This window comes from Colossoma macropomum, unplaced genomic scaffold (genome assembly GCF_904425465.1).
Source record: "Colossoma macropomum unplaced genomic scaffold, Colossoma_macropomum, whole genome shotgun sequence".
Classification (NCBI taxonomy): Eukaryota; Metazoa; Chordata; class Actinopteri; order Characiformes; family Serrasalmidae; genus Colossoma; species Colossoma macropomum.
Window position 1 is genome coordinate 27,060,742 of NW_023494807.1, and position 25,811 is coordinate 27,086,552.

Below are 25,811 nucleotides of genomic sequence, written 5' to 3' on the forward strand. Positions count from 1 at the left end.
GTAAACATGCCCCCGTCTCAACATTTTGGGAATGTGTTGTTGGCATAAAATTCAAAATGGGCATATATTTTTTCAAAAAAACAATTAAATTTCTCAGTTTCAACATTTGATATGTTGTCTTTGTAGTATTTTCCTTTAAAAATATGGTTTACATGATTTGCATATCATTGCATTCTATTTTTATTTACATTCTGCACAGCGTCCCAACTTTTTTGGAAATGGGGTTGTATTATTCTTCTTAAACATCTTTTTTGTAATGCGACGATACTGTTTTTTTTGGTGTATTTTGATATTCCAATTCGTTCAAAAAAAAGTAATAATGTTATACATATCATGTATCATGAAAATGTCTTATTTTCATATTATATTGATGCCATATCACCCACCCTTAACTTCATTAACTTGACTAAGATGTGGAAAAAACAACTTCTATCCAAAGCATGAAACTCACAGGCTACAGGTATCTGACTGAACATTGCTCTCAACAGCCCAGCTGAGCTTTAATTTGAGTTTTTATCACATCCAGCCTTCTTTCTCAGAGTCGCAGACAGCATGTGTTGGACTCATTAGAGGCGTCTGCCAGCAGATGATGCTACTGGGTGTGCGCTAGCTGCAGTATTTTAGGAACTTTTTACCCTCCACTGTTACTGGCAGAAAGCTGTCTCTCTGTTTTTGCAGTCCCCTGCATTAAGAAACTGTGTGCATGAATGACAGAGAGAGTAAATGCTGGATTATACCAGATACACAACAAGTGCCTTCCTGCTGGTAATAAGATTCTTTGAATTTGAATGAGAATTTGCATTTTACTAATTCAGCTAAATATATATTATCTGCTAATAGATCTATTAATACTCATATTAATGGATCACAACCCTATTCAATAGCAATATGTGATAACCCTAAACTTAACCATTACCCAACACCTAACCTTAATACTTCTGATTATCTGCTGAGTTTTTTTTTAAATAAGATAATGGAAACACTTATATAAGATAATGGGAACCATCAAAATAAAGTGTGACTGAGAATACTATTTCCAAATAAGCTACATCTGTGATCATTTTCATGACACACAATATCATAATATGCACCAGAATATTTAGTTTTACTGAGGTTTGAAAAGTTGGAACAGACAAAATGCACCAGCAAAACAGCCACAATTTAAAAAATAACCTCAAAATAAACTCATAATATATACTCATAAAATGCTTTTGATTCACCATTTCACATACTGTTCTCTATTAAATCCAATTAAAGAGATATTATGCTGTCTATGTAATGAATTTGGTCAGTGTTATTTAAGTACTGATGTTGTCCACAGTATGCTCAGAAAAGCACATTGTGACATAATGTGACATAACAACAATAAATATTTCCATATTTACAGCCGCTAATATGAACTAATATGCAGACAATACCATAGAGAGTGCTATGGTTGACAATATAAGATTATAACCTTGATGAGCACATGTAGACTATTGCCCATAAGCATGTCTTGTAGAAAGCTGCTGTCCTCTGTAGCATCCATATAAGACTCCAGTCCATACAGTAGAGTGACTAGCAGCCTACATGCACCTAGAGAAAGGCAAAGGAAATGAGACAGGCATTCAATACACAAACACACTAACACTTGTGTTAATATCCTTATGGGTTTTTGTCTATGGAGCTTTTTCATTGTACCTAAATACTATGCCATGCCAGCATCTGAACACCAGTACATGGGATAAAATGTAACATGGATTTTTTTTGTAGTTGGAGTGTACTTTTGGTCATCTACTCATATCCCCCTAGCAATATTATCTGTTAATTTTCACAGAAATCTTACAAGCATTTCTCCAGATCCACTCTGAAGTTTTTGTACCATAAAAGTAACTTTTTTGATTATATATTTGTGTGTATAAAATTCACACCTATGGCCCTTTTGGAAGCTGTAGTAGCAGTTTTGAAGTATGTAAATAACTCACAGAGCTAGTCAGGCTAAAGTACAGCCTCTACATGGCAGGGATAGTTCTAAATCGTGTTAAATCTAAGCCTAAATACTGAGAAAAATCCATCTCAGTCGATTTTTGTATGCTCATATACACAGATTATTCAAAAAAGCTACTGATGAAAATAAAATATATTTAAATTTTATCATGCACTGATATTTGCTCTTCTACTTTGTGGTTAAAAATAAATTTCCCACATTTGACACAGCCTCTTTTACACAAATCCTATTTCTTTCGATGCGGATATTTTTATGTATTTGGGTTGGAAAACAGACTTTTTAGCGACTGTTACAACTATCCTCCCAGCCTGTTACAAAATACTCCTCCTATTAGTTTTAACGTTTGCACGCAGTCCACTTTTGGCTGAATTGTTCACAAGCAGTAGGTTCTGGAAACAAAATTTACACTTTCATTTGTAGCACAGATGTGTAGGTTGCTTGTATAAAAAAAAAGTATTAATCTTGCTCAAATAGGCCTAAAATTATTAGGCAAAAACTAAAATGTATTAGGTTGTTCCTTGCTTTCCCTTTAAAAAAAAACACGTCTCAGAGGTACCAGAAAAATGTCCCCACATAATGTTCATGTTTTCCTTCCTACTGTAGGGACATTTGGTCCTTGAATTAACACACACACAAACACACACACACACACACACACACACAGACTTTCTGGTAACATTCAAGCACTGTCCCAACAAGATCTTTCAAACAGCACCCTCTAATGGTTTTATATGAAACTATACTACCCAAACAGTGCCTCAGAGCCAAAAATTATGTTTTTATCCCTCTCACTATTCATCCTCACTGAAGTGACAGAAGCAGAGGAAGCGTCCTGAACGCCTGTCACCACCTTTTAGAAAGCTTTACAATTCCAGGAGCATATGGCGCATTCGCTGAGGCAAGGGAAAATTGGACTGGTCTTCATTATCTCAACCCATGAGGGGATTGTTCAAAGCGCAAAATAAAAAATGATTATGTACGCTGGCGTGCGGCTGCCAATTTTTTTACAGACTGGATTATTAAACTTAATTTGAGGAGAAGGGTACCAGAGCTGCCGCATTAGTAGAACCAGGAGGAACTCTGCAGGGGAACTCTCCACGGGACAACAAACCAGCCAGACGGCCACAGAGCTTCCAAACTTAACAAACCTCCCCATTAACTTCCCTGGTAAAGCTGTGTCAGATAAACAGGTCGCACCCATGGAGAGATTTGTACAATGGGTATGGTTCTGACAGCCCAGGTGTGCGATCATGGCTGCTTACATAGAATCTAGTGAGCTAGATTTATAGTTTCAGTTACTGAAGTGTTTGATGAACCTGGTTAACTCCCTACAACGAAGCTATTTCTTACTCCCTTGTGCAGAACTATATCATGCGTGGTCATGCTTAGCTCAACCCAGCTGCGGTCCACCTGTTCAACTTCTCCATGACTGTCTTAAAGGGCTAATATCATGGAAAACAGTTTTCTCTCTCTCTTTTTTTTTTTAATAAAACAGTTATGCAACATTGTTAAAGTTTCAAAACGTACCATTCACTTTCTAATCCATACATGGAAAGTGTGCTCCAAATACAGCCCATGCTGAATTTGTTGTTTTTGTGATGGCATGTAGCATATCTGTCTATGCAGTTCACCAGATTGCTCTTTGAATGAGACACAGTACAGGGCAGCCAATCACAACAGAAGTCATTTACATTTCATCTGTCTTAAATATGCAGTAACAAAGGCAACCTATTCACTTCTAGGGAATAAAAAGAGGCTGGAAAATGTTTACGGAAAAATTCATTTTGATCATTTTTGGTGCACAAATCAACACAAGTATCAGGAGCTTTCAGGAGCAGCACCAACCACACATGATAGGCTTGATGTTTCATGGAGAATTCCACCTTTTTTTTGTTTTTTCAAATTTTCAGGATAACTAATTCATCGAAATACACAAAGCCATCCAGAGTGGTTTGATGATGCACTGTTGAGAAACTTATTAATATTTCTTTAAGTGGTGGTGTGATAGGAAACAGAGGTTGCAATGTCAATAATACAAATATAGCCATTTTATTTACTATTCAAAAACCACCAGTGAACCTACACACGTCTTCCAAGTTGTTATATGCAATGTTGATAGTGGTAAAGAACTTGTAAATCTGAAAAAATATGATTTCAGAAATCATCAGCATATTTGTAATCATGTCATGTTCTAATTTACAGTGTGCCTTTAAAACTTAACACTCAGAGCCAATAAACCAGAGTTTTGTAAGGTGGAAATGCTGTTCCATCTTACCCGACACTAATGCATGTGATCCAGGCTATCAAGAACTTTTGAAGAAGTGAATTAGATGGAAAAGGTGTAGCAGATTGTGGTTGGAACTAGACACTGCAGAAAGACAGATCTCTAACAAAATCTCCAGACAAAACATTCACACTACAACTCTTCATTCAGAATCCGCTCAGGCCTGAGCTAATACTTACTCCCAGGATTAGCAGATGGGCACAGCATATCTTCACTGAGTAAAAACACAGCTGATGAGGCCACAGGAGGTTTCAGTCTCAGAGCTCAGGCCCAGATCACACGGGTAGGGCTTCCTGAGTGAAAAATTAGACGCACATTTAGGCCTGGTTTCAACCAGGTGCCTATTTTGCAGCCTAAAGGTATTTTTGATGCAAGTTTTCCTTAGACACCGAAATTTAGTCCAAGATTAGGACTAATTCATGCCTGGAAAACCACACTTATTTGTGTATCTTATGTCCTACATACACCATGGGTCACTTTCCCAGATGAGGATTGGACATTTCAATGGAGAATCTCCATTCAGAATGCTGTGGAATCCAGGACTAGGCTTAATCCCTCTCCGGGGAACTGATCCTATGTCCAAAAGTGTGCACACATTAATGGAAAACATTGGTGATAAAGTGAGATGATCTGGAGCAGCCACACATGAGCCACGATGAGTCACCATGCCTAAGGCCAAGCATCGACTAGAGGGGTGTAAACCCCCACAGCATTGAGCTGGGAAGTGATGGAGGGTTGGAGTGGCACTTGTGATGCAGAAGTAATCACCCAACATCAATACCTGAACCTCTCTAATGCTCTTGTGGCTGAATGCAATCAAATCCTCACAGCAATGTCCCAACATCCAGTGTAAAGCTTTCCCAGAACAGTAGAACAAATTCTCTATTAATACTCATGATTTTGGAACAAACGTTGGATGAGCAGGTATCTACAAACATTTAGATGTACAGTTTACAATACAGGATACAATACAGGTATCCTGCCTTCCGCCCAATGACAGCTGGGATAGGCTCCAGCACCCCACCACGACCCAGAAGGATAAGCGGTTTAGAAGATGTATGTATGTATGTATGTATGTAGTTTACAATACAGTTAAAATGAGTGGTGGTTAAAGCTACCCCTTTAATTTTGTAATGCTCTCCTCTCATAACAGTTAATAGCAGAGGTCATTTAAACCAATCAGATGACTCAGATCAAGATAGCTAATCCAGGATCAGCTCACAACATGATAATATACATAAATATTTGCAGAGCAAAATCCTTAGATTAGTCCTTAGTATGATGCTGAAATAAACAGTCACTGTAAAGGAAACCTGAAATACAAGAAGGAAACACATTCACATCACATACTATACTGTTTTATATATACACTATACAGATCAGACTAATGAATACTGCTAATAGTAGTGTTTTATTTTGAATATTTAGTGTGTTAGTATGCGGTTTTGGACATGTTTTCTACATTTAGGCTATACTTGCACAGCCACTACGAGTATAATAACCCCTTATGGTGGGCTCAAAGTTTTATGACACACTTCTATAATCTAAGAATAGCTCAACCAGTTTGCACTGAAATCCCTGTAGTCACTGAATTATAAGCCTTAGTATGTAAATCAACTGGGATTTTAAGTGGTTAATAGCTGTTTAAATATTGTCTCATTTTTGAAAACTTCGAAAGTATTTTATATTGTTTATATAATATATAATAATATTGTATAATAAGATCCAAAATCAGCTGCCTGTATTTCAGCATTTCTGTGGTTTAGTGTTGAACACTCATTAAAAAAAAACGTATATGAAAATATTACAAGATTACAGAGGGGCTCTGTAGAAGAAATACTCAACTCTCTTTTTTATTGCAAACAACGCATGCCATATTTGAATAGCTGAATAAGTAAAAAGAGGATTTCTATATTATACAAGCTATACTATTGAATGCACTTTTAGTAGTGATGTAGTATTTTTGCTCTTGCTTTTTTATGACAAGGCATGTACTGCCACCTAGTGGAGAAAACATGTAATCCTATGCAGAGATTAGAGGAAAGGTTCACCAACTTTTTACTTGTAAAAGAGCTGCTCAAATTTGTATTCTATTTTCTCTAATTATGCTTTGATTTTCATAATTGCACAATAATAAAATCACTAATTAAGAATACAATGGTTTGATTTCTTTAGTGCACAATGACTGAAGTATTCCGGCGTTTTATAGCATATTATATTAGCTATATAACTTCATGCTGTAAATGAACTTCATCTGCACCAAATCAATCTTTTAATAGCAAAGTATACATACTTTTACATATTATACCAAGAATAGTGCAATGACATATAATGGCACATTTAGGCTGCCTAATCAATAGGCCGACACTAATTCTAAGATCTAATTACAAAGACAAGTTCTTCCTCTACTTGCCTAAGGTCTACTTCTAAAATCAGAGATGAAAATCAGAAAATATGGTAAAAGACTCACCAAAGCACAGTCCAGTAAAGTATGAAACTGTTTGCAGCTGTGTTATCACCAAGACGATTATCAATACTGACCCAAATGCACCGGGCTAGCAGAAATGTTCAATGACAGAGCAGAGCACGTGGTCCCTGTTTCCATCCCCAGCAAATACACCATGAGCAACATCAATAAACATCAGTGATGTACATGCAGCATGCCATGCCAGATTTTCCAACCCTTCCCATCCGTTCAATGATTTCTAAAGTTCAGTGACTTTTAAAAATGGCTAATTTTGTTTTTAACACTATTACATAATAGTATGTCAGTGTCACAAAACCACATAAGCAAGTCTATGTGAGATAACTTTTATTAACTTTGTGATGATTCAGGCATCAAGTGTGCACAATGCAAATGGGTAGAGTGTACATTTCCATTACGTTCATTACTACATTAGCACTAGTTGCTGGCTACATTTACAAATGTGATTTTTTTTGCCAAATCATTCTTTTAAAAGACAGAGTATTTTAGTGAGATGTTTGGATAGCCTGTTTTTTCCCCAGCTGTGGTCCTTCTGCTCTGCACAGGTTCATGTTTTTCATGTTCTAACAGGCCTGAATCAGTTTCAGAAGGACTTTGATAATTAGCTGGGTCATACTGGGTTCCTTTCAGGCCACAGCTCTGCAGAGATCAGTGTTTCCCCTCTTCTAGCACTAAACTCAGTTCAACTCAAAAAAGCCTTGCTTATTAGCTGAAGAGTTGAGTCAGGTGAGTTTAATGAGTTTTGGTTTCCCATAAATATGTACTTAAGTAAAAAATACAAGGATTGTAATTTCAAAATACTCAAGTACAAATTCATTAAAATTTCACTTAAGCACATGGAAACTGAATAAACGTGTACATCCGAAGGTGTAGAGATCTGTCCTTATTATGCAAAGCTGTTGAAATTGTTTGTGAAAATCCAATTTACTTCTTATGTGTAAAAATAAAACTTTCTACTTGTACATTTTTATTGATTTATTTAATTCATGACACATTTTCACTCATAAAATATAAAATTTAAACAAATTATACTATATTATTTTATAATTTTGAAATGTCATTCAAAATTAAACTGTGAAAAATGATGTACCTATATGTTAAGATTTATCTCATACTTCTAATAATGTTGTTCCTTCTAATAAATGAATTGTGAAAAGCCTTGAATCATTTCTAACGAGTGCTGAATCCTTATGTACTAAAAAACCTGAGAATTCCACATCATTTTTACTTTTCAGTTTTTTCAGTAATAATAATAACATTTTTACAGAGCCCTTAAGGTAACATGATGATTATGTTTTTAATAAGGCGTGGCCACAAATTATTATATTAAGGCCACAAATCGCTATATTGAGGCCACAGTTTACTATATTGAGGCCACAAATTAATATATTGAGGCCTGAAATTATCATACTGAGGCCACAATTTTTACGGAGCCCCGCTGGTGACATCCTGTATAAACAAAAATAATGAGTGGCCACGCCTTATGACTTAGTGAAGCGTGGGAACAAGATCATGGCTTACCAAGTCGTGGCCACGCATTAGGATCTCGTTCCACGCTTTACTAAGTCGTGGCCATGACTTAATCATCTCATTTCCACGCCTTACTAAGTCGTGGCCACGCATTATTTTTATTTATACAGGATGTCACCAGCGGGGCTCCGTACAATTTACTATATTGAGGCCACAAATTAATATATTGAGGCCACGATTTATGAGAAACTTAACACGTGGTCTCAAAATAGTAATGCGTGGCCATGCCTTATTAAAAAAAAAAAATCACCATGTCATCATGTGGGTTCCGTACATTTTATTAGCTGATTATTGTCGTTTATCTAAATCAAGCCAACATCTAAAACAGTTTGCCACAGTTGTATGAATGAAAGTGAAATTTGTCCAACCTGTTTTAGGGGGCGCCACTCTGAACCCCCGGAGGGATGGACCGGCAGCTTTCAGCCCCAGAATAGCAAAGCGCAAACAGCAAAAAACAGCATTGCAAATCTTAATAACTTTGTTCAGTTTATTGAGGCTGCGGATAAAACGGGCGAGAAGCGTAGTGCACTTTATTTTTTCATTATTATTTTCTTTCTCAGTGTCGGGCGAGCGTCCACATCCGCAGCAGAAGCGTTAATGGTAATGTACGCGCGGAAACAACCGAGACTCGCTGATGGGTAAAAAAAACAGACACTTTCTACCCCATTTTGAACATTTTAACACCTCATTTCAGCTTTTACAGTAACTAAACTCAGGATTCGGTCTCGTTTCACATGCAGACAGCGAGCGGCGGTTCTGTCACTTTCGTCTGAAAGCTAGCGCTAGCTTAGCTTAGCATTAGCTTCGCGTCCAAGCTCACAAATAAAAGTTAACGAGCTAACTGGCTAAGTTAGCGACCCGCTGCATCACTAACTTTTCTTCCTTTCTCTTACAGGTGCAGTGACCGAAGGGATTATCAGTCTTACCAGGTACAGATAGTCCCACTCAGAAATTAAACAGCCCAACCTTTAGCTAGCTGCCAGCGAATGGGTTTTAGTTGTATTAACCGGCAACTGAAGTGTTTAGCCGGCTAAGCTAACTAGCGAGATTCAGGCCTGCCTGGTTTCCTAGATTAGATGGGTAGGACCTGGTCTAGACAGGTTAAATATAATCTTTAGGTGATGTACTTTTAGTGGTGTACGTATACGTAGGTTTCAGTTTCATATTTAAGACCATGTTAGCCAGCAGACCGGCTCGCACAACGTCCGTACGCAGCTTAGCTGGCCAGGTTTGCAGACAGAGACTGCGGGCCTGGAGGAGCAGCATTCGTGAGGAGATGTATCTGCTTTTTACTCAGTTTAACACATTTAAATGCAATACTGATATATTTGCACTCTATTGAGAGAATATTTAGGCAAAAGCAACTACCTAGCTGGTTGTCAGGTAAAGACAACTGGCCAAATTAAGCAGACCTCAGACCGACTACAGGTCAACATTCATTCGTTAAGCAGTTCATTTATTTTACGTGTTCAAAGGCTTTTCCCATATTAACATGTAGTGTAATGAGGTCAGTCGTAAATTCTGACTGTTCATTGCCCTTGGCTATGTCGTTAAAGATGATTCAAGGGTTTGTAAATGGTGAGAAACGACTTATTTTTTCTCAGATGCATGTATATAATTACACCAATCAGCCATAACATTAAAAGCTACTCCTTGTTTCTACGCTCATTGTCCATTTTATCAGCTCCACTTACTATATAGGTGCACTTTCTAGTTCTACAATTACAGACTGTAGTGCATCTGTTGCTCTGCATACTTTGTTAGCCCCCTTTCACCCTCTTCAATAGTCGGGACCCCCATGGACCCTCACAGAGCAGGTACTATTTGGGTGGTGGATCATTCTCAGAGCTGCAGTGACACTGATGTGGTGGTGGTGTGTTAGTGTGTGTTGTGCTGGTCTGAGTGGATCAAAAACGGCAGTGCTGCTGGAGTTTTAGACACTGTGTCCACTCACTGTCCACTCTGTTAGACACTCATAGCTTGTTGGTCCACCTTGTAGATGTAAAGTCAGAGACTGTAGCTCATCTGTTGCTGCACAGTTTGTGTGGGTCATCCTCTAGTCCTTCATCAGTGGTCACGGGACCTGTCAGCTGGATATTTCTGGAGATTTTGGTGGACTGTTCTCAGTCCAGCAGTGACACTGAGGTGTTGTAAGAACTCCAGCAGCACTGCTGTGTTTGGCCCCCTCGTACCGGTGCAACACACACAAACACGCCACGACAACGTCAGTGTCACTGCAGTGCTGAGAATGATCCACTACCCAAATAACACCTGCTCTGTGGTGGTTCTGTGGAGATCCTGACCACTGAAGAACAGGGTAAAAGGGGGCTAACAAAGTATGCAGAGAAACAGATGGACTACAGTCTGTAATTGTAGAACTACAAAGCGCACCTATATGGTAAGTGGAGCTGATCAAATGGACAATGAGTGTAGATACAAGGAGTTTTTCTTCTTGTTAATGTTTTCAAATTGTAACTCATTAAAGTGTTTTTGTGAGGAAGGAGATCTGTTTGTTACTTAGCTTCTCTATACCATTTACATTTAGTTCCTAATTCCCTTTTTGAGCTGAAGTTTGTTCTGTTTTTTTGGTGACGGCTCCTGAACTGTTCTCACTTTTTTAGACCCAAAAATTCCAAAAGAAAGAATAGAGCCTAGCAGATTTCAGTTTCAGTGCCTATGAATACTTGTTCTAAAAAGTTCCCTTACAGTTGGCAGAAGAGTTTTTTTTTTTTTTGTATTTTTATTTATTAATTTATTTATTTATTTATTTTTACTTTGTTTTGTAGCCACTGGTAATTGTTTTTTTTTATTGATTTATTTTATTTTATTTTTTTTTCATAAAAGTATTGGTTTAGGCTTCTCTCTCAATCTCCTGTCACCACCACCAAGTCCACGTTCTCTTATCATTTCTTTTGCAGACCTTCAAATACCAGTCTAAGAGTCATTCTGCAAATGACCACCGTCATGAAAAGGTCCACAACTCATCAGACCAAACTCCACCAGCTAAAATGCTGCGCCGGTCGGATAGTCCTGACAGCAAGCAGAGTGATGGCTCTGGGCACGGCCATGCAAGAGCACTCCACATACATCGACCTAAGGAGAGCAGTAAGTTCAAACAAGAAGAATATCAAGCAATTTTCAGCTGTTTTTTTTGTCGTTTTAAATCCCTTGTGTGTCTCGTTTTGCAGTAGTGCCCAGAAGGCTCAGTCTGTTTGCAGGGACATGCAGTAGTTTCTTTGGCATTGCTATCCGTTTGCACTGTTGTCTTTCCGAGCATTCGGTGGAAGGGAACTCCTGTTTAGGGTTTGCCAGTAGTGTCTTTAACAAATCGTTTACTAAAAGGTTTTTACTCCATTGCACTATTCCGTATTGAGCAAATCTGTTGGAAATAATAAATTTGATCAGTCAGTCATGATAACAGTTTTGTTTCATGTGCTCTGAACAAATTAGCACAGTTCAGAATTAACCTATAAGCAGCTGATCAGGTTCTCCATAAACATACATATTCTGACAACCTCATCTCTGGGATCCCCTGTGTCTGTCTACTTCCTGTAGGAGATACAGTTGTGCGGCCTCAAGCAAGGGTATAGTGTTGTGCTCTGTACCTGTAACACTTCACTGATTACTGTCAGTGTTATATTTATTGATAGTATCTTGTTGTTCTCAACTGACTGACTGTTCCCTCGGGATTCATATGATTAGGTGGTTTCACTCCGGAACAAACAGAGGCTTAGAAAGGAAGGCAGAAAGCCTTACTGCTGTGACAGCTTGTGATGAAGCTTAATATGTTCTTTGGTCAGTGGAAAAATTGGGTACAACACTGGAAAAAGTCAGGAACTTCAGCTTTTTGGTGTTGTATATCATTAGCCCGAACTGGTAGGTCATTGGAAAATAAGGCTCACCCTATCATGAGACCACTGTTTCCACAGTTTGCGCTGTGAAACATGTCTCCATACTGGCCTGTAAACCAGCAGTGCAGCATGTAAAACATTCATATGAAATATGCACTTGTTATAGTGATATTAGACCTGTGAGGTTGTGTTTGAATGTTACATCTTTGTTTTTTAGGCACCAGCTCTTCGCCACAAGAGAACTCGCTCAATCATGCCCATCACAGTGCCAACTCTCACTCCCTTCCTAGCAAATGTTCTGAAATGGTAAGCGTGCTGCTATCATCTTTCATTTTTTTTTGTAATGCAGGGTACCCTGTATGTTCTAAGTGTCTGAATTTTGGTAGAGCTGCAACAACAAACTGATCAAAGCAATAACGTTGATAATAAGAAGTAGTTGCCGATGAATCATGTAGGTTAGTTGGCTTGATAACACTTACGCTTCCCATGTAACATTCCATCACGTGAAGAAATAGAGGTAATAGGGACTGCAGTACAGGGTCGTATATGAGTCAGGAATGTGGAAACTTGCCACTTTAACATCATATAAAAAGATGGATTTCAGTAAATTTTGTAAAACTGTTCTGTTTGTTTAATACACTGAAAATATGCAGTAGCTCAGAATGGAAACTGAGATGCTAAAACTGTAGCCCAGAGTGAAAATCATAATGTCTAGACATGTGCATGGGTAGTCGAATACTCGGTTAACTGTTTGAGGTGCCAGTAGTTGATTACTGAAATTACTATTCAGGTAACAGTTACAATTGAATAAAATGCTACTTCTGTATTTTAACAGGATTTTTTGTTTTGGTTTTAAATGTATGTGTGTCTACGTTTTTAGTTCAGTTTGGTCACATGGATGCCACATAAATGAAAGCAGTGCATAATTTTTAATTCACCACTGAATAAATGTCAAAGCTTTATCTAACAATTTCTGAATGTTAAACAGTGCTGCTAACCAGGATGGAGTAGCTGGCTAGCATTAGCTTAGCTAGCATGCTGCCATTGCTGCTCACCACAGATTGAGACCAACTAGTCGAGCGGCTGGTGTTAGAGGGGCAAAAAAGCCTAAATTAAACCTGTTCTGTGGTGTTTGGAGCTGTAGCCTCTTAGCTAATGCTAGCTGGCTCCTCTCTCCTAGCTAGCTTAGTTATTGAGATGCAAACACCCCAGTACAGATTTGATTCGACTAACTTGTGCTCTGCTATCACAAGTATAGACCATAAAAGCTTATAACAGCGAGAGTAAAGTCGACTTTTTGGTCTGCAGCGTTCTGAGCCGTAGCCTGCTGGGCTAAGCTAATACGGTGCCTACCACTGCAGTACAGGCTCGAATCCAGTGAACCGATGCTAAAAACACCTGTTTAAAGGATAAAGACTCATGTCTGGTAGCACAAATTTGAATGTCTGGTGTTGAAGTGGCAAAAAGATTAAGAAAAAGAATTGTTTGGGTGCTTCTAGGTAGCATTAGTAATGTAGTTAACTGGCTACAGGTGCAACCCACTGCATCACAGGCTTGGTTTCATTAACTGATTTTCAAAGAACACCCGTTCAGAGGATAAAGAATCTGAGAGCACAGTATCGAGTGACTGGTGTTGGAGTAACAGATAGAATCTAACGTCTTTTGTATTGGGTGTGTGTGTAGGTATTAGGATGTTAACAGTAAGCCACTCATGTTGTCTTCCTCAGTATATTCTGGTTTTCATTTAGTGGCACAGCAGATGGAAAATGAAACCGTAATCGGTCTCATAAGTCTGCACCAGTGTTGAACGGCACAGTATGGCCCTGAGAACCGCTTGGCTCTACAGTGGAAAAGAGCTGTTGTCCATTTTATCAGTTGCCTCATAGGTGCACTTTGTAGTTCTACAATTACAGAATGTAGTCCATCTGTTTCTGAGCATACTTTGTTAGCCCCCATTCACACACACTGGTTCTACAATGGTCAAGACCACCACAGAGCAGTATTGCTGGAGTTTTAAACTGTGTCCACTCACTGTCCACTCAATTACACATCTGACTTGTTGGTCCACCTTGTAGGTATAAAGTCAGAGACGATCTCATCTGTTGCTGCACAGTTTGTGTTGGTCATCCTCTAGTCCTTCATCAGTGGTCACAGGATGCTGCCCACAGGACGCTGTTGGCTAGATATTTTTGGTTGGTGGGCTATTCTCAGTCCAGCAGTGACACTGAGGTGTTTAAAAACTCCAGCAGCACTGCTGTGTCTGATCCACTCAGACCAGTGCAACACACACTAACACACCACCACCACGTCAGTGTTACTGCAGTGCTGAGAATGATCCACCACCCAAATAGTACCTGCTCTGTGGTGGTCCTGTAGGGGTCCTGACCATTTGAAGAGCAGGGTGAAAGGGAGCTAACAAACAGACTACAGTCTGTAATTGTAGAACTAGAAAGTGCTCCTATATGGTAAGTGGAGCTGATAAAATATACAGTGAGTGTAGAAACAAGGAGGTGTACCAAATGAAGTGGACAGTCGGTGTGTATTTCCCTAACAAACTTAACATGTTGGCCCATTGTCCACTGAGGAGCATATACATTATGTAGAGCTATAAGTCCTCATCAGCATCCAGTGTCGTACTAGTTAGCTGTACTTTTAGCTGCTCATTCAATATGAAAACTACCGATTTGCCTCAGCTTTTTTTTTTAATAGTAGAACATGTTTTTAAACATCTTCCTCTGCTTGCTGCAAAATATTTGTGCTACTGATTTTTAGCCTCGTAACACTAAAAGAGTAAGCCTTCGGCCATCCTTCCCTGTGGTTACCCAGATATCCGTTCATTAACTCTTCCAGATACACAAATATCAAAATTAGCTGGAATGCACATCCCTAATCAAGTCGTTGTCTGCTTTTCAGCCAGCTCTGTTTTAATTTACCAAACTGAAACTGGACTTTTGGTTGAAGGGATGAGCATTTGAGGTCACTGAATACTTGATTTTTCAGAAAATGTGAGCTTACGCGGTCCGCAAGAAGATTCCACCGATCAGATCCATATTTCTGACTCCCTTAATAACAGCTGATGTTGTTTGGCAGCTACTGAATGCTGGTAAAAGAGGCTAAAGAGGAAAGTTGCAAACAGAGTTCTGGCTCAGTTTAACAGGTTTATACACATTCACTATGTTTAATAGGCAAGTGACGTGTAAAGTGTTGCATTTCAAAGCTTCATTTGAAAAGCCCTGTGAGCAAAGAGCACAGGGTGGCAGTTACTTGGTTTCAGTTCTCATGAATGTGAAGCCCGGCACTAGGCACTCACTGCTGTGTTTTCGTTGTTTTGAGCGCTGCTTAGTGTTTTCTGGTTTTCTTCTTTCTCTTCTGAGATACGGTGGTGCTTCACTTGTAGATGGCCCAGCCTCGGGATCTTTTTCTCTTTGAAAGACCCTTTTAAACGTTTATCCATAATTGATGAGTCCCAGTACGATTGAAAAGTGGAACATCCTACATTGACTTGCACTGTATACTGTAAGCATACTTGCTAGCAGTTTGCCAGAACAATCAGTGAGCTTGATATAAATTATTTTTACAAACAGTCAACAATATTTGTCGGTTTTAACATAACGTTTAATTAAATGTTAAATTAAACAAATTTTGCAGTTAAACAAAAAAAAACCTAATGGCCAACGGCCCCCTGGAAAGTACCACCACGGCTGTTGGGGGGGCCGCGGACCACAGGTTGAAAACCACTGATTTGGAAGATGAACGTTTTAAATAAAGTAATTTATATAAAACACTACAGCTTTTAACTGATTAATTAAAACTGATTAATTGAAATCATAATGATAGAGTGAGCTAATTTCACAGTATTTTGGGTGCTATTCTGCAGTGGCCTAAATTGAACTAGTTAGCTCACTGACTAAAGAGTGCAGTATTATGGTGTACTCCACTGTTTAAACCACATGTGTCAGGCTCCAGTCCTCGCGGGCCAAAACTCTGCAGACTTCAGCGTGCTGCCTCATTAAACACACCTGATTCAGCTCATCAGCTAATTAGCAAGGCCTTCATGAACTGAATTCAGAGCATTAGATGAGGGTAAACGCTAATCTCCACAGCACTTTGGCCTGGAAGGTCCCCAGTACAATACAAACAAGGTTTGTGGGCTTCATAAAATTCTTACTGCTGGGCTGTTTTTGGTGAAACAGTCAGTCTTAAAAATGTCATAGCTGGTTGCATCTTTCACCAAAAGTTGTCTTCTTCTGACACTTTCACCCACAGCAACATCCTGACAGTTCAATGTGTTGTGTTCTGTGCTTACCACACATTTTGTCGTCCTGCATCATATTTGCATGTTGTGCAGGTTGTTTTCTTTAGTGTTCAGTTACTCCCGTTGTGTTTTTCCCCTGCTCTTGATAAAAGTCAGTTGTAATGCATGTAATGTAAACTTGATATGCGTGAGATTTGATTTCTGGGCATGCAGCTGCTGACCAAATGGCTTTATTCCTGTTTTTATGGCATTATGTCAAATACTCTCTCTTTGTGGTCTTGGTTTACATGCGTTATGCTTATTTCCTTGTTTCCTTTTCAGCCCCGTGAGCCAGCTGATGACTGGTCTGAGCACATCAGCTCTTCGGGGAAGAAGTACTATTACAACTGCAGAACGGAGGTGTCTCAGTGGGAGAAGCCCAAGGAGTGGCTGGAGAGGTGAGTCCCATGTGTCATATGTTACAGAAATTCACACCAGCAAACTGTAACACTGGACTGATCAGAACTTTTTCTCTCTGTGTAGGGAACAGCGACAGAAGGAAGCGTCTAAGGCTGTTGTGGTCAACAATTTTCCCAAAGATAGAGACTACAGACAAGAGGCCATGCAGGCCGCAACTGCCAGTGCCGTCACCGGTATGAGTAAGTACAGGAAGTGTAAGCCCTTGTGATATTTTAGCAGTACTAAATGAAAGAGTAATTGAAAAAGTGAAATGTATATTAATTATCACAGTATTGGCTTTTGAAATGCTGGTATTGCTGAAAGTTGTGAATGAGCCATCTAACCTCTCACTTTATATGTGTATATATATATATATATATATATATATATATATATATATATATATATATATATATATATATATATATATATTTGTATCATTATAGCTCTGTGCTTCCTGATCCTAGTGTTGTGTGCAAAGCGTATGAAGCCGTAATGACTACTGTCACAACAAACCTGCATCATCATAAGGAGCTTTTGAGAAATTAAATATACATTTTTTGTGAAAAATCTGTTTGCATAATTAATGTGCTTGCATAATTAATCTAAGTAGCTGTATAGTTTTAATTTTGCTATTTGTGCAAGAGTGAATTGGACTGATCTTGTGTTTTTAAAGGAGAGAAATTTATTTAAAGGAGAGATTTATCTTTAATTTCTCTATATTTTCCTCTTTAATCTGTACACTTGGGCCTTATTCAGACTGCCAGCCCTGCATCTCAGTTTTGACATACCCAGATTGTAGCCAGATTGATTTTCAGTCTGGACGCTCTGGACACTCAGATTTTTGTATTTTGTATTTGTGTCACACACATGACAAACAGCGACGATGTCAAGTCTAGAGTGACTGAAGTGCCGGGATTCATGAACTGCCATGTCAACAGCGTTGCTGTGTAGTTGCCTGCGTTGTTACCAAAGAAACCCATGTAGATAGATTGGTAATGTCTGGACGCACAAATCCGATCTTATCACTTGGAAATGAGTCATCTCAAAAGATGTGGTTTAAGATACAAGTCTGATTTGCCTGCAGTCTGAGCTTAGCCTTATTCAAAGACATACTGTTTTACTTACAGTTTATCGCTTACTCATCACGATATCCAGCTTTATCAAACACAGCGTTTTATATCCATATCGTGTAGCCGTAGTCTACTTTGAGCATCCTGTCCACAGTTCCAGATGAGTTTTTAAATATATCGCAAGGCATCTCACAATCTAATCACAATACTAGTATTTTGTCTAGCCCTAGTGTGTAAAACAGTGCTTCTTAAGCACAAACCATGTTTTTCTTATGTGAAGAAATTAAGAGGAATCTCTGCTCCATCTTTAGAGCCCACTCCGTCTGACAAGCCTTCGGTGCATTCCGGCTTCTCCCAGGCGTCCTCCAGTGCTTCTGGTGGTTTGCATGCCTCAGGCGCTTCCACTTCATCCACTTCTACCACAGTGTCCCCAGCTCTCCAGTCTCACGCCTCCGCTCTACTGCAGGACCCGGCTCTTCTTAGACAGCTGCTGCCTGCATTACAGGCTACCCTGCAGATTAACAATTCCAACGTGGATATGGCCAAAATCAATGAGGGTGAGCGCTCAGAAGAGTGATCTCAGCATTTTACTCGGGGTTGTCTGCACATCTCTTGTGGCCATTTTATTACGTGTCGCTTCTGTCACTTCCCCAGTGAAAGCCTACTTTTGTGTAGGGCTGTCATGATTGGTATTAAATGTGATTATTCAATAAAAAAAAAATTATTGATCCAAAGTTACTTTACTAAATTTATCTTTATTTATCAACAGTTGGTTGGCAGATTGCTTGAGGATAAAACAAAAAGTAAAATCTCCTGCTGCTCTATTTTATCGTAGGAAAAAGAGCCCGATTAACACTTGAATTTAAATGCAATTTTTTTGGCTATATTTTAGTTTCCCTTTAGGTTTTGTAGTTTACCATTTTATTAAGATATATTTTGGAGGCTTTTGAAGTGTATAGTTTGTTATCTTCAGTTTCAGGCATTAAAATATTGTATAATTGATAGTGACAGCCCTACTGTCGTCCAAAGCTGTTTCCTTCTTCTGGCGTTTTTGTGCCACGCTGCTCTTGAGACTTCTGCTGTTTTAACCCTTTACAGTGCACTGCAGGTGTGCGAAGCTTATTTAGAGCGTGCGTGATTTTGACTTGATTCTGGATGAACAACAATAGGCAGACTTTATCTTGAGACAGACTTGCAAAGGATGCATGCTCTAGCCCTGGTCAGGCACACTAGATTGTCTCCTAGACCCTGAAGAGCATGTGTGTCTTTTGCGGTACAAAGCTGGCCTTAAATTAAATTCATATCTGACATTCTACCAGTAGATGGCGTTATGCACTGTATGCTGGATTCATCCTGCTTGTGAACCTTTATGAATTCTTGCATTCCTGTGCAGCTTTTACTCTGAACTGTATGTCTGTATGAGTTTTCTCAGTGTCTGCAGTGAAGTACTGTGTAGTTGTAATAGTCTCCCTCTTAACGCACTTAACTCATGAAGGGTTAGATCTGAAGCTCTTTTGGACGCTCAGTATTGCCAGAATTAGAACCTGTGATCTCCGGACAGTAGGGCAAAGCCAAAGACTACACCTCTTTAAGACTTATCAACACCCCTTTTTAATGAAAATGACTGTGATGTAATTTGTCATGATACTGATATAATACTTTAATCTTGTGCACTCTCACTTCAGTTCTCCACTTTATTCTCAATTTCTTACAAGTTACAGTGTGCAGCTTACTATATTTCGAGTAGAGCTCTATGTTGTCTTTGCAATGGCTTTCAGTATATAATCCAGCTTTGACTCTGTGTTTGTGTGTCTCTCTTTCTCTTTTGTGTGTTTCCCTCTCCAAGTCCTTACAGCTGCTGTCACCCAAGCTTCCTTACAGTCTATGCTTCATAAAATTCTCACTGCTGGACCGTCTGCTTTCAACATCACTACTCTGCTTTCCCAAGCTGCTCAGTTGTCCACTCAAGGTATGCCCACAGTTCTGGTCACTCTGGACAGTTCATACATCATGTAACAGAATTGCCCATCCAAAAGCACATGGCAAAACTGCAGCATCTTAATGTGTAGTGCATGCAGATATTAAGTTTTGTTTGACCTGTATAAACACACAGCCACCTATTCCTAACCAATTAACCAGATCACAAATGTCCACTGATGTCTCATCGTAACATGCCAACACTAAACACTAAATTTCTTTGCTTTTTTTTTTTTTAAATGGAAATGTTTGATGTATGTAAATGCTGTTAAGTTTTAAATTGTGCTGTTCACAATTCATATATGGAAGTTAAGCTGCAGAAAAAGCTTCTGTTTTAAATGATAATCAACACACGTACATATCACTGCTGTTGGAACAAAACCTTGTATCTCTAGAGAGGTAACTTTACAGATGAAGGAAAAAACATTCTTAACTTTTAATGGAAGTCAGTGTAACCAGACTTTATCCCAACTCATTTTGGGCCATTTCTTTTGGGCCATTTCCTTTGGTCCATTAATAATAAATATTACACACATTGTAAAGGGCAACAGATATTTTCAAATTATGTCAAAAACTGAAAAATGTAAGAAATGGAGATACAAGGTTTTGTTTCAACAGCAGCGATATATTCATTTATTCAGTCTACAGCCGTTTAAGCAGTTTAATCAGCAGTTTAAGCTGCTATTAGGAGTGTTTCAGCCTAGACTGCTTTGGAAATGAGGCACAATACAGGACAACCAATCAGTAGAGTTCATTTACATCAGTCTTAAAGGCACAGTGACATACAGCCCATTTAATTCTAAAAGCTAAAGGCAAGTTGGAAAAGCTCAAGTACAAATTATGACTGTATTTGGTACATACTATGCATTTAATGTCATAAGTAGACCTTGGGGGACGAAAATAGAGTACAGGAAAATTGTACGATTATGGGTCCTTTTAAATAGTACAATTGATATACGGTATGTTTGTCCATATTTTGCAGCTCTAATTGCTTGCACCTCTGTAGATGTGTTTGTTCTACATGAAAGCTCTATCAAAACCAGAGTGGATCTGCAGCTAGCCTTTCAGTATTTTTTCCTACACTATTTTCAAAACGCTTATTTGTTCCATGGCACTATTATTCCCGTGATTCATTGTTTCTAATTCTATTATTTGTAATTGATTTCTGTTTCTAATCCTCAGCTCAACAGTCTGGACAGTCGCCTATGTCAGTAACACCAGATGCTTCATCGCCAAGGTCCTACGTGTCGCCCAGAGTCAGCACGCCTCAGACCAACACAGTCACCCAGAAGCCCCTGCACAGTGCTGGATCAATGCCTGCTCAACCTAAAGTAAACACCAGGCACAAACCTGACACTACTCACCATTACTTTTATTTTGTTGTTTTAACATGTAAAACCTTTTTTCATAACATGTCAAGTGTCATTTACTCAATCTGTGACATGAGCTGTTATTTTTAAATGATCCTATTCTAGTTTCTCAACTCTGGATATCTTGTTGCTGTCAGCAGTTTCAAAACATCAACTTGCTGGGTGGAGTGTCTGTTTAAGACAGAAACAAAGGGTCTTTCTTCTTTCAGGTTAGCGAGTCGGTGATGAAATCAGGGTCAGCTCTCCAGCACTCGTCTGGCAACACGGACAAAGTGGCTGAACTCGAGGACCCACGGCTTCAAAGGCAAAAGTAATGCTCTTACACTTCAAAGCTTTTTAAATGTGTTAATAGATTATGAAAACATCTGTACTTTTGGTTTCCATAATTCAAACCTGACAGAGCAATGTGTTTTTAACAATATTATTCAGCTTTTAAACACCTGAAAAGCCTTGCAAAAGTTTGCTTTTTTCCTGACCTCAGGCTGACCTTTATAAGTGTTATTCTGTACATTTTTTCACTGTATGTTGAGTGGACCGAAAAATACTTGCCTGATAGTTTGTTGTATTGTGGCTCCATCTAATGGGTCATTGTGGTATTGCAATCTGTTTCTTTTCTGTTCAATGTGATTCAGATGCTTTGCTGCAACAAACTGTTTATACAGAATTTTGCACTCATATCACTTCTTGGTCACTTTCCTTACAGTAGCCAAGGACCTCCAACTTCAGGGCCAAACGGCTGCCTGGTGACCAATGTTAGCAGCGCCTCTGCATGCCCTCCAACCACCTTCACTCCTTCTCTGGCACTGCACTTCAATGAGAATCTCATCAGACATGTCCAAAGCTGGCCTACGGATCACATAGAGAAGCAGGTGAGGCCCTGTTAGTTTTTCAGTCAATTTTCTGGTCAGACAAAGGATATACAATGGCCCTGAAATGCTTGTGTCCTTCCTCTGTCACTCAGGCTTCAAGATTACGCGAGGAGTTCCATAACATGGGTAGCATCAACATGTCGGAGATCTGCACAGAGCTGAAGAAACTTCGCTCCTTAGTGCGAGTGTGTGAGATACAGGCTACGCTGAGAGAGCAAAGGTAACTTTTCTAAACATTAATACTGGGGTTTATAAGGTCCTGGAAAACCTGGAATGTCATAGGAAAATTAACATGCTAAAATCCAGTACTGAATTGTCCTCGGAAAATAAGATAGAAAAACATTCTTTAAAGTCATGTAAAATATGACCATGGATTTCTTTAATAATTTTTATTTCATGATATAAACTCACAAACTTTGATAGTGGCATAAGGCTGCGTTCAGGTGGCATAGCGTGCACTGCTCAAAACGGCATTATATCTCACGGCAGGATGTGGTTTTCACAGGCTCCGCTCAATCCGCCGAGGAACTTGTTTTTTTTTCCTGCTGCGGATCCTCACAGATTCTGTTTCAGGGGACAAGCTTTTTTTGTGATGGGTGCTTTAGTGTCAAACTTTCACATGACTGTTTTCTTACGTGTGGAATCAAGTAGCATGTGCATCATGTCCTTTGCTTTAGGCTAGATGGTCTTTTTAGCTAGTATCGTAGAGCAAATATCAAGCACAGTTATATCAGTTTAACATGCGATGGCTGGCAAAAAGTTATAAGGACTGGCTTCAACAAGGAAAAATAAACATATGGTGGGATGCCATTATTACATGAACTGAAGAAATTTGATATTGGAAGTATTGGTGAGTCTGCATTTAAAAGCCATATTAAGAGGGGGGGAAAAAAGCAAAGTCATGAGTTCTGCTGAGAATTATTTCTGACCATTTTGTGAGCCACTACTACAGCTGTGGGTGGTGGGAGCTCCTGTTTGCTCAGGGGTACTGCTATCGGTTCAGCACCACCATCAGTCTCTTAATTGGTGACGTTAATACGCAATGTTAAATGTTACCATCCTCTGCCAGCCCTTTGTAGCCTTATGTTGATAGCATAGACGTCTCTGTCGGCCTTTCCAAGCTGTTATTAATTTAAAATCATCAATGTTTTTTAGATTCATATTGTTTTGCTTTGGATATTCAGTACTGGAGAACCTAACCTTTAATCCTGGATATTTTTGTTTTTGGTACTTGATAAGTCATAAAAAGTCTTGGAATTTGGTTGGTTAAAAATGGTGTATGAACCCTGCATATGCTGTCATGATTACTTGATTAAACTTGATTATTAAAAAAATTAATTGATTAAAGGTTGTCTTTGCAGTAAATTGGCAGTGATTTAATTTGCATGACAACAATATGTTTTCAATTATCCTAGTGGTCTCTTACATTATCAGGGCACGACAGACATTTCTAAGCATTTTTTTTCCCCACATAGTATTAGTTTTCAATGGCTTTCTTGTTTCTTTTTACAGTGAAATACTTTACAATCTTTGAATGGCTATATATGATTTTTGTTAAATCAATTTTTTTAGTGTTTTTTTTTCTCTGATTACTCAATTAATTGTAAAAATAATCTTAAGTCAGTAACCAATTTCATCGATGGTAACAACCATAATGCAATGTTGCTGCAGTTTCTGAAGAAGTCCTGAAGTAGATGGAAAATATTTAAGATCTGTAATTTAATTTGTTAGCTTTAGACAGTTGTGATTTTTGAGGGGCGGAAATTGTATTTTCTTGTCTTTGTTGAGATCTTAGAAAGGTATCAGGCATTTAATTTGATATTCAAAAATTTCCTTATTTGCTTACTTACTTGATTCACTGCAAAGGCAATATTCTAAATGAAAACTTTCTCCCTGCAGGGTACTCTTCCTGAGACAACAGATCAAGGAACTAGAGAAACTAAAGAATCAGAATTCCTTCATGGTCTGAGAAGCTGGGACGTCAGTGCTTTCCCGTCAGAAGGAACCCAGCAGCTGGCTGCCTTTTCTCTGCTCTTGGTCTGAATACTCGTGAGATGCTGTGGCCCTATAGGCTGGACTGTCCCCCCGCCCTTTAACAGGACTGGGATTTCTCCCAGGCAGGGGAACCAAAAAAAAAAAAAGCTTAACAAGGGTCATGCTGTCTCTGCTACCTAAAGCCCTGAGATCGTAGTTTCATTCGAATATCCTTGATGTACATACACTTCTCTATCATGAAAGCAGTTACCATTCATTTCTCATAAACACCATCAACACTGACAGATTAATAGGGCACACGGTAGAGTTTCTGGCTAAAGAGAAGAGTCTAACAGAAAGGTTTGTATGTTTGGACCCAGTATCCATTTAAGCTAAATGAAATGACTGAAGGAAAAGGGCAAATGAACTGTCAGTCAGGGTTTGGCCCGAGAGGCCTGAGCAACGTGTTGATTCACTAGAAGGTTCTGTCACTTTGGCTTCACTCACAAGCTAGAATCATTTAGGATTTTCCAACAATCTGACTGTTTCGCAAAGGAATCCTGAGTGTGCGTTCATAGTGGAGAAGTAGACTGGCTGTCTCTCTCCTAAATAAACAAAGCTGTTTATTGGATCAGAAAGGATCCTGGCTGTCTGCTTTCTGACCCTGCTAAAAGACTTTCCTATGACCACTCTCTGTTACTCGTCATGATGTGAGCAGTCTAATTGAATTGCCTCATTTTCTCACCATTTTTTTTTTCTTAGTTACTTGTTCAGTTGGCCATCTGAACGCAGACATTTTCATTCCTTTCATGTGGTTGCTTACGTAATGACTGGTTCTAGAGTACCAAACATCTGTATACAAACACCACCCTTTGAGTACAGGGCGAAAATACCCTGAGAGCCGCCACCACCACCACTCAGCTGGTTGCTAAACGTTTCAAGATTCTTTCACCATTTGCACTAACTGCCTTGATTATTAACTGTTTTTGTTCATCTGTCTTATTGTTCTGCATACAACTTAGAGGTTGTAAGTGCTTGGTGAGGTTATGTTAAACCTCGCTGTGCCTCCACTGAGGGGTTTGGCATCAGAAAGCCTGCCAAACAGTACTCTAGCTGGAGTGCCGTCTGAGCAGAAAGGACTTGGAACAGTGTCTAGCTTTGTATATTTCTTAAAGGATATATGAATTAAAAAATATCTACTAAGTGATGTTTCACTGCATAATTCCCAGCACTGATTTTTTGAATTGGTAATTCACCAGACATTGTTAGTTTTGATATTTTGACTTCATAAGTGTGTGTATAAATGAGATCAGCAGATAAATGTTTTCATTAGGATAATTGACACTGGTTAAATTAACATGTAATGATTTATGTAGTTTTACACAAGTTAAAGCATTTTTATTCCTATTAAAGGGGAACTCCACTGAAAAATTCTACACAGTGAAATGGTTGAGATGTAAATAGTCATTCAGAGTGGTTTGGTGTGAAATGCTTCGTTCTAGAGAAACTAGCCAAGTCAGAATCGCTCACAGTGGTGGTGATGGGAACCAGACATCTGGGGAATTTAATGCCTCTGAAAACTTTCTCACCGAAAGTTATTACAGGACGTGGTTAGATGTAAGCTGCCTGATGTCTGACACAGTTTTGTGATACGGTTTTGGCTTAAAATATATTTTAATCCGTTTATTTTAGTCTGTTCACAGCAGAGGGATACGTGC

At 38.9% G+C, this 25,811-nt stretch overlaps 2 protein-coding genes across 4 annotated transcripts in view; one reads left to right on the forward strand and one right to left on the reverse strand.

Moving 5' to 3' along the window:
- The window catches only part of LOC118797095 (MAGUK p55 subfamily member 7), a 72,256-nt gene extending 62,949 nt beyond the window's left edge, over nucleotides 1–9,307 (reverse strand). Inside the window, exons 1-3 of the mRNA XM_036556321.1 lie at nucleotides 9,213–9,307; nucleotides 4,451–4,564; nucleotides 1,457–1,575 (exon numbers count right to left, since the gene is read on the reverse strand). Of these exons, the coding sequence (XP_036412214.1) occupies nucleotides 1,457–1,575; nucleotides 4,451–4,478 (147 nt within the window). The 5' untranslated portion in view covers nucleotides 4,479–4,564; nucleotides 9,213–9,307. The remainder of the gene's footprint in view (nucleotides 1–1,456; nucleotides 1,576–4,450; nucleotides 4,565–9,212) is intronic.
- On the forward strand, nucleotides 8,668–25,296 carry wacb (WW domain containing adaptor with coiled-coil b). 3 transcript variants are annotated; one of them, XM_036556322.1, is made up of 13 exons: nucleotides 8,668–8,924; nucleotides 9,182–9,215; nucleotides 11,205–11,391; nucleotides 12,355–12,443; nucleotides 16,714–16,829; nucleotides 16,915–17,030; nucleotides 18,215–18,460; nucleotides 19,750–19,872; nucleotides 21,063–21,211; nucleotides 21,460–21,560; nucleotides 21,954–22,119; nucleotides 22,212–22,339; nucleotides 24,019–25,296. In XM_036556322.1, the coding sequence occupies exons 1-13, from the start codon at nucleotides 8,884–8,886 to the stop codon at nucleotides 24,086–24,088; spliced, it is 1,566 nt and encodes a 521-aa protein (XP_036412215.1). In that variant the 5' UTR covers nucleotides 8,668–8,883; the 3' UTR covers nucleotides 24,089–25,296. The 3 variants fall into 3 exon arrangements, with proteins under 3 accessions (XP_036412215.1, XP_036412216.1, XP_036412217.1); XM_036556323.1 differs by having other exon boundaries at nucleotides 16,915–17,024; XM_036556324.1 differs by lacking the exon at nucleotides 19,750–19,872.
- The last annotated feature ends 515 nt before the right edge of the window (nucleotides 25,297–25,811 follow it).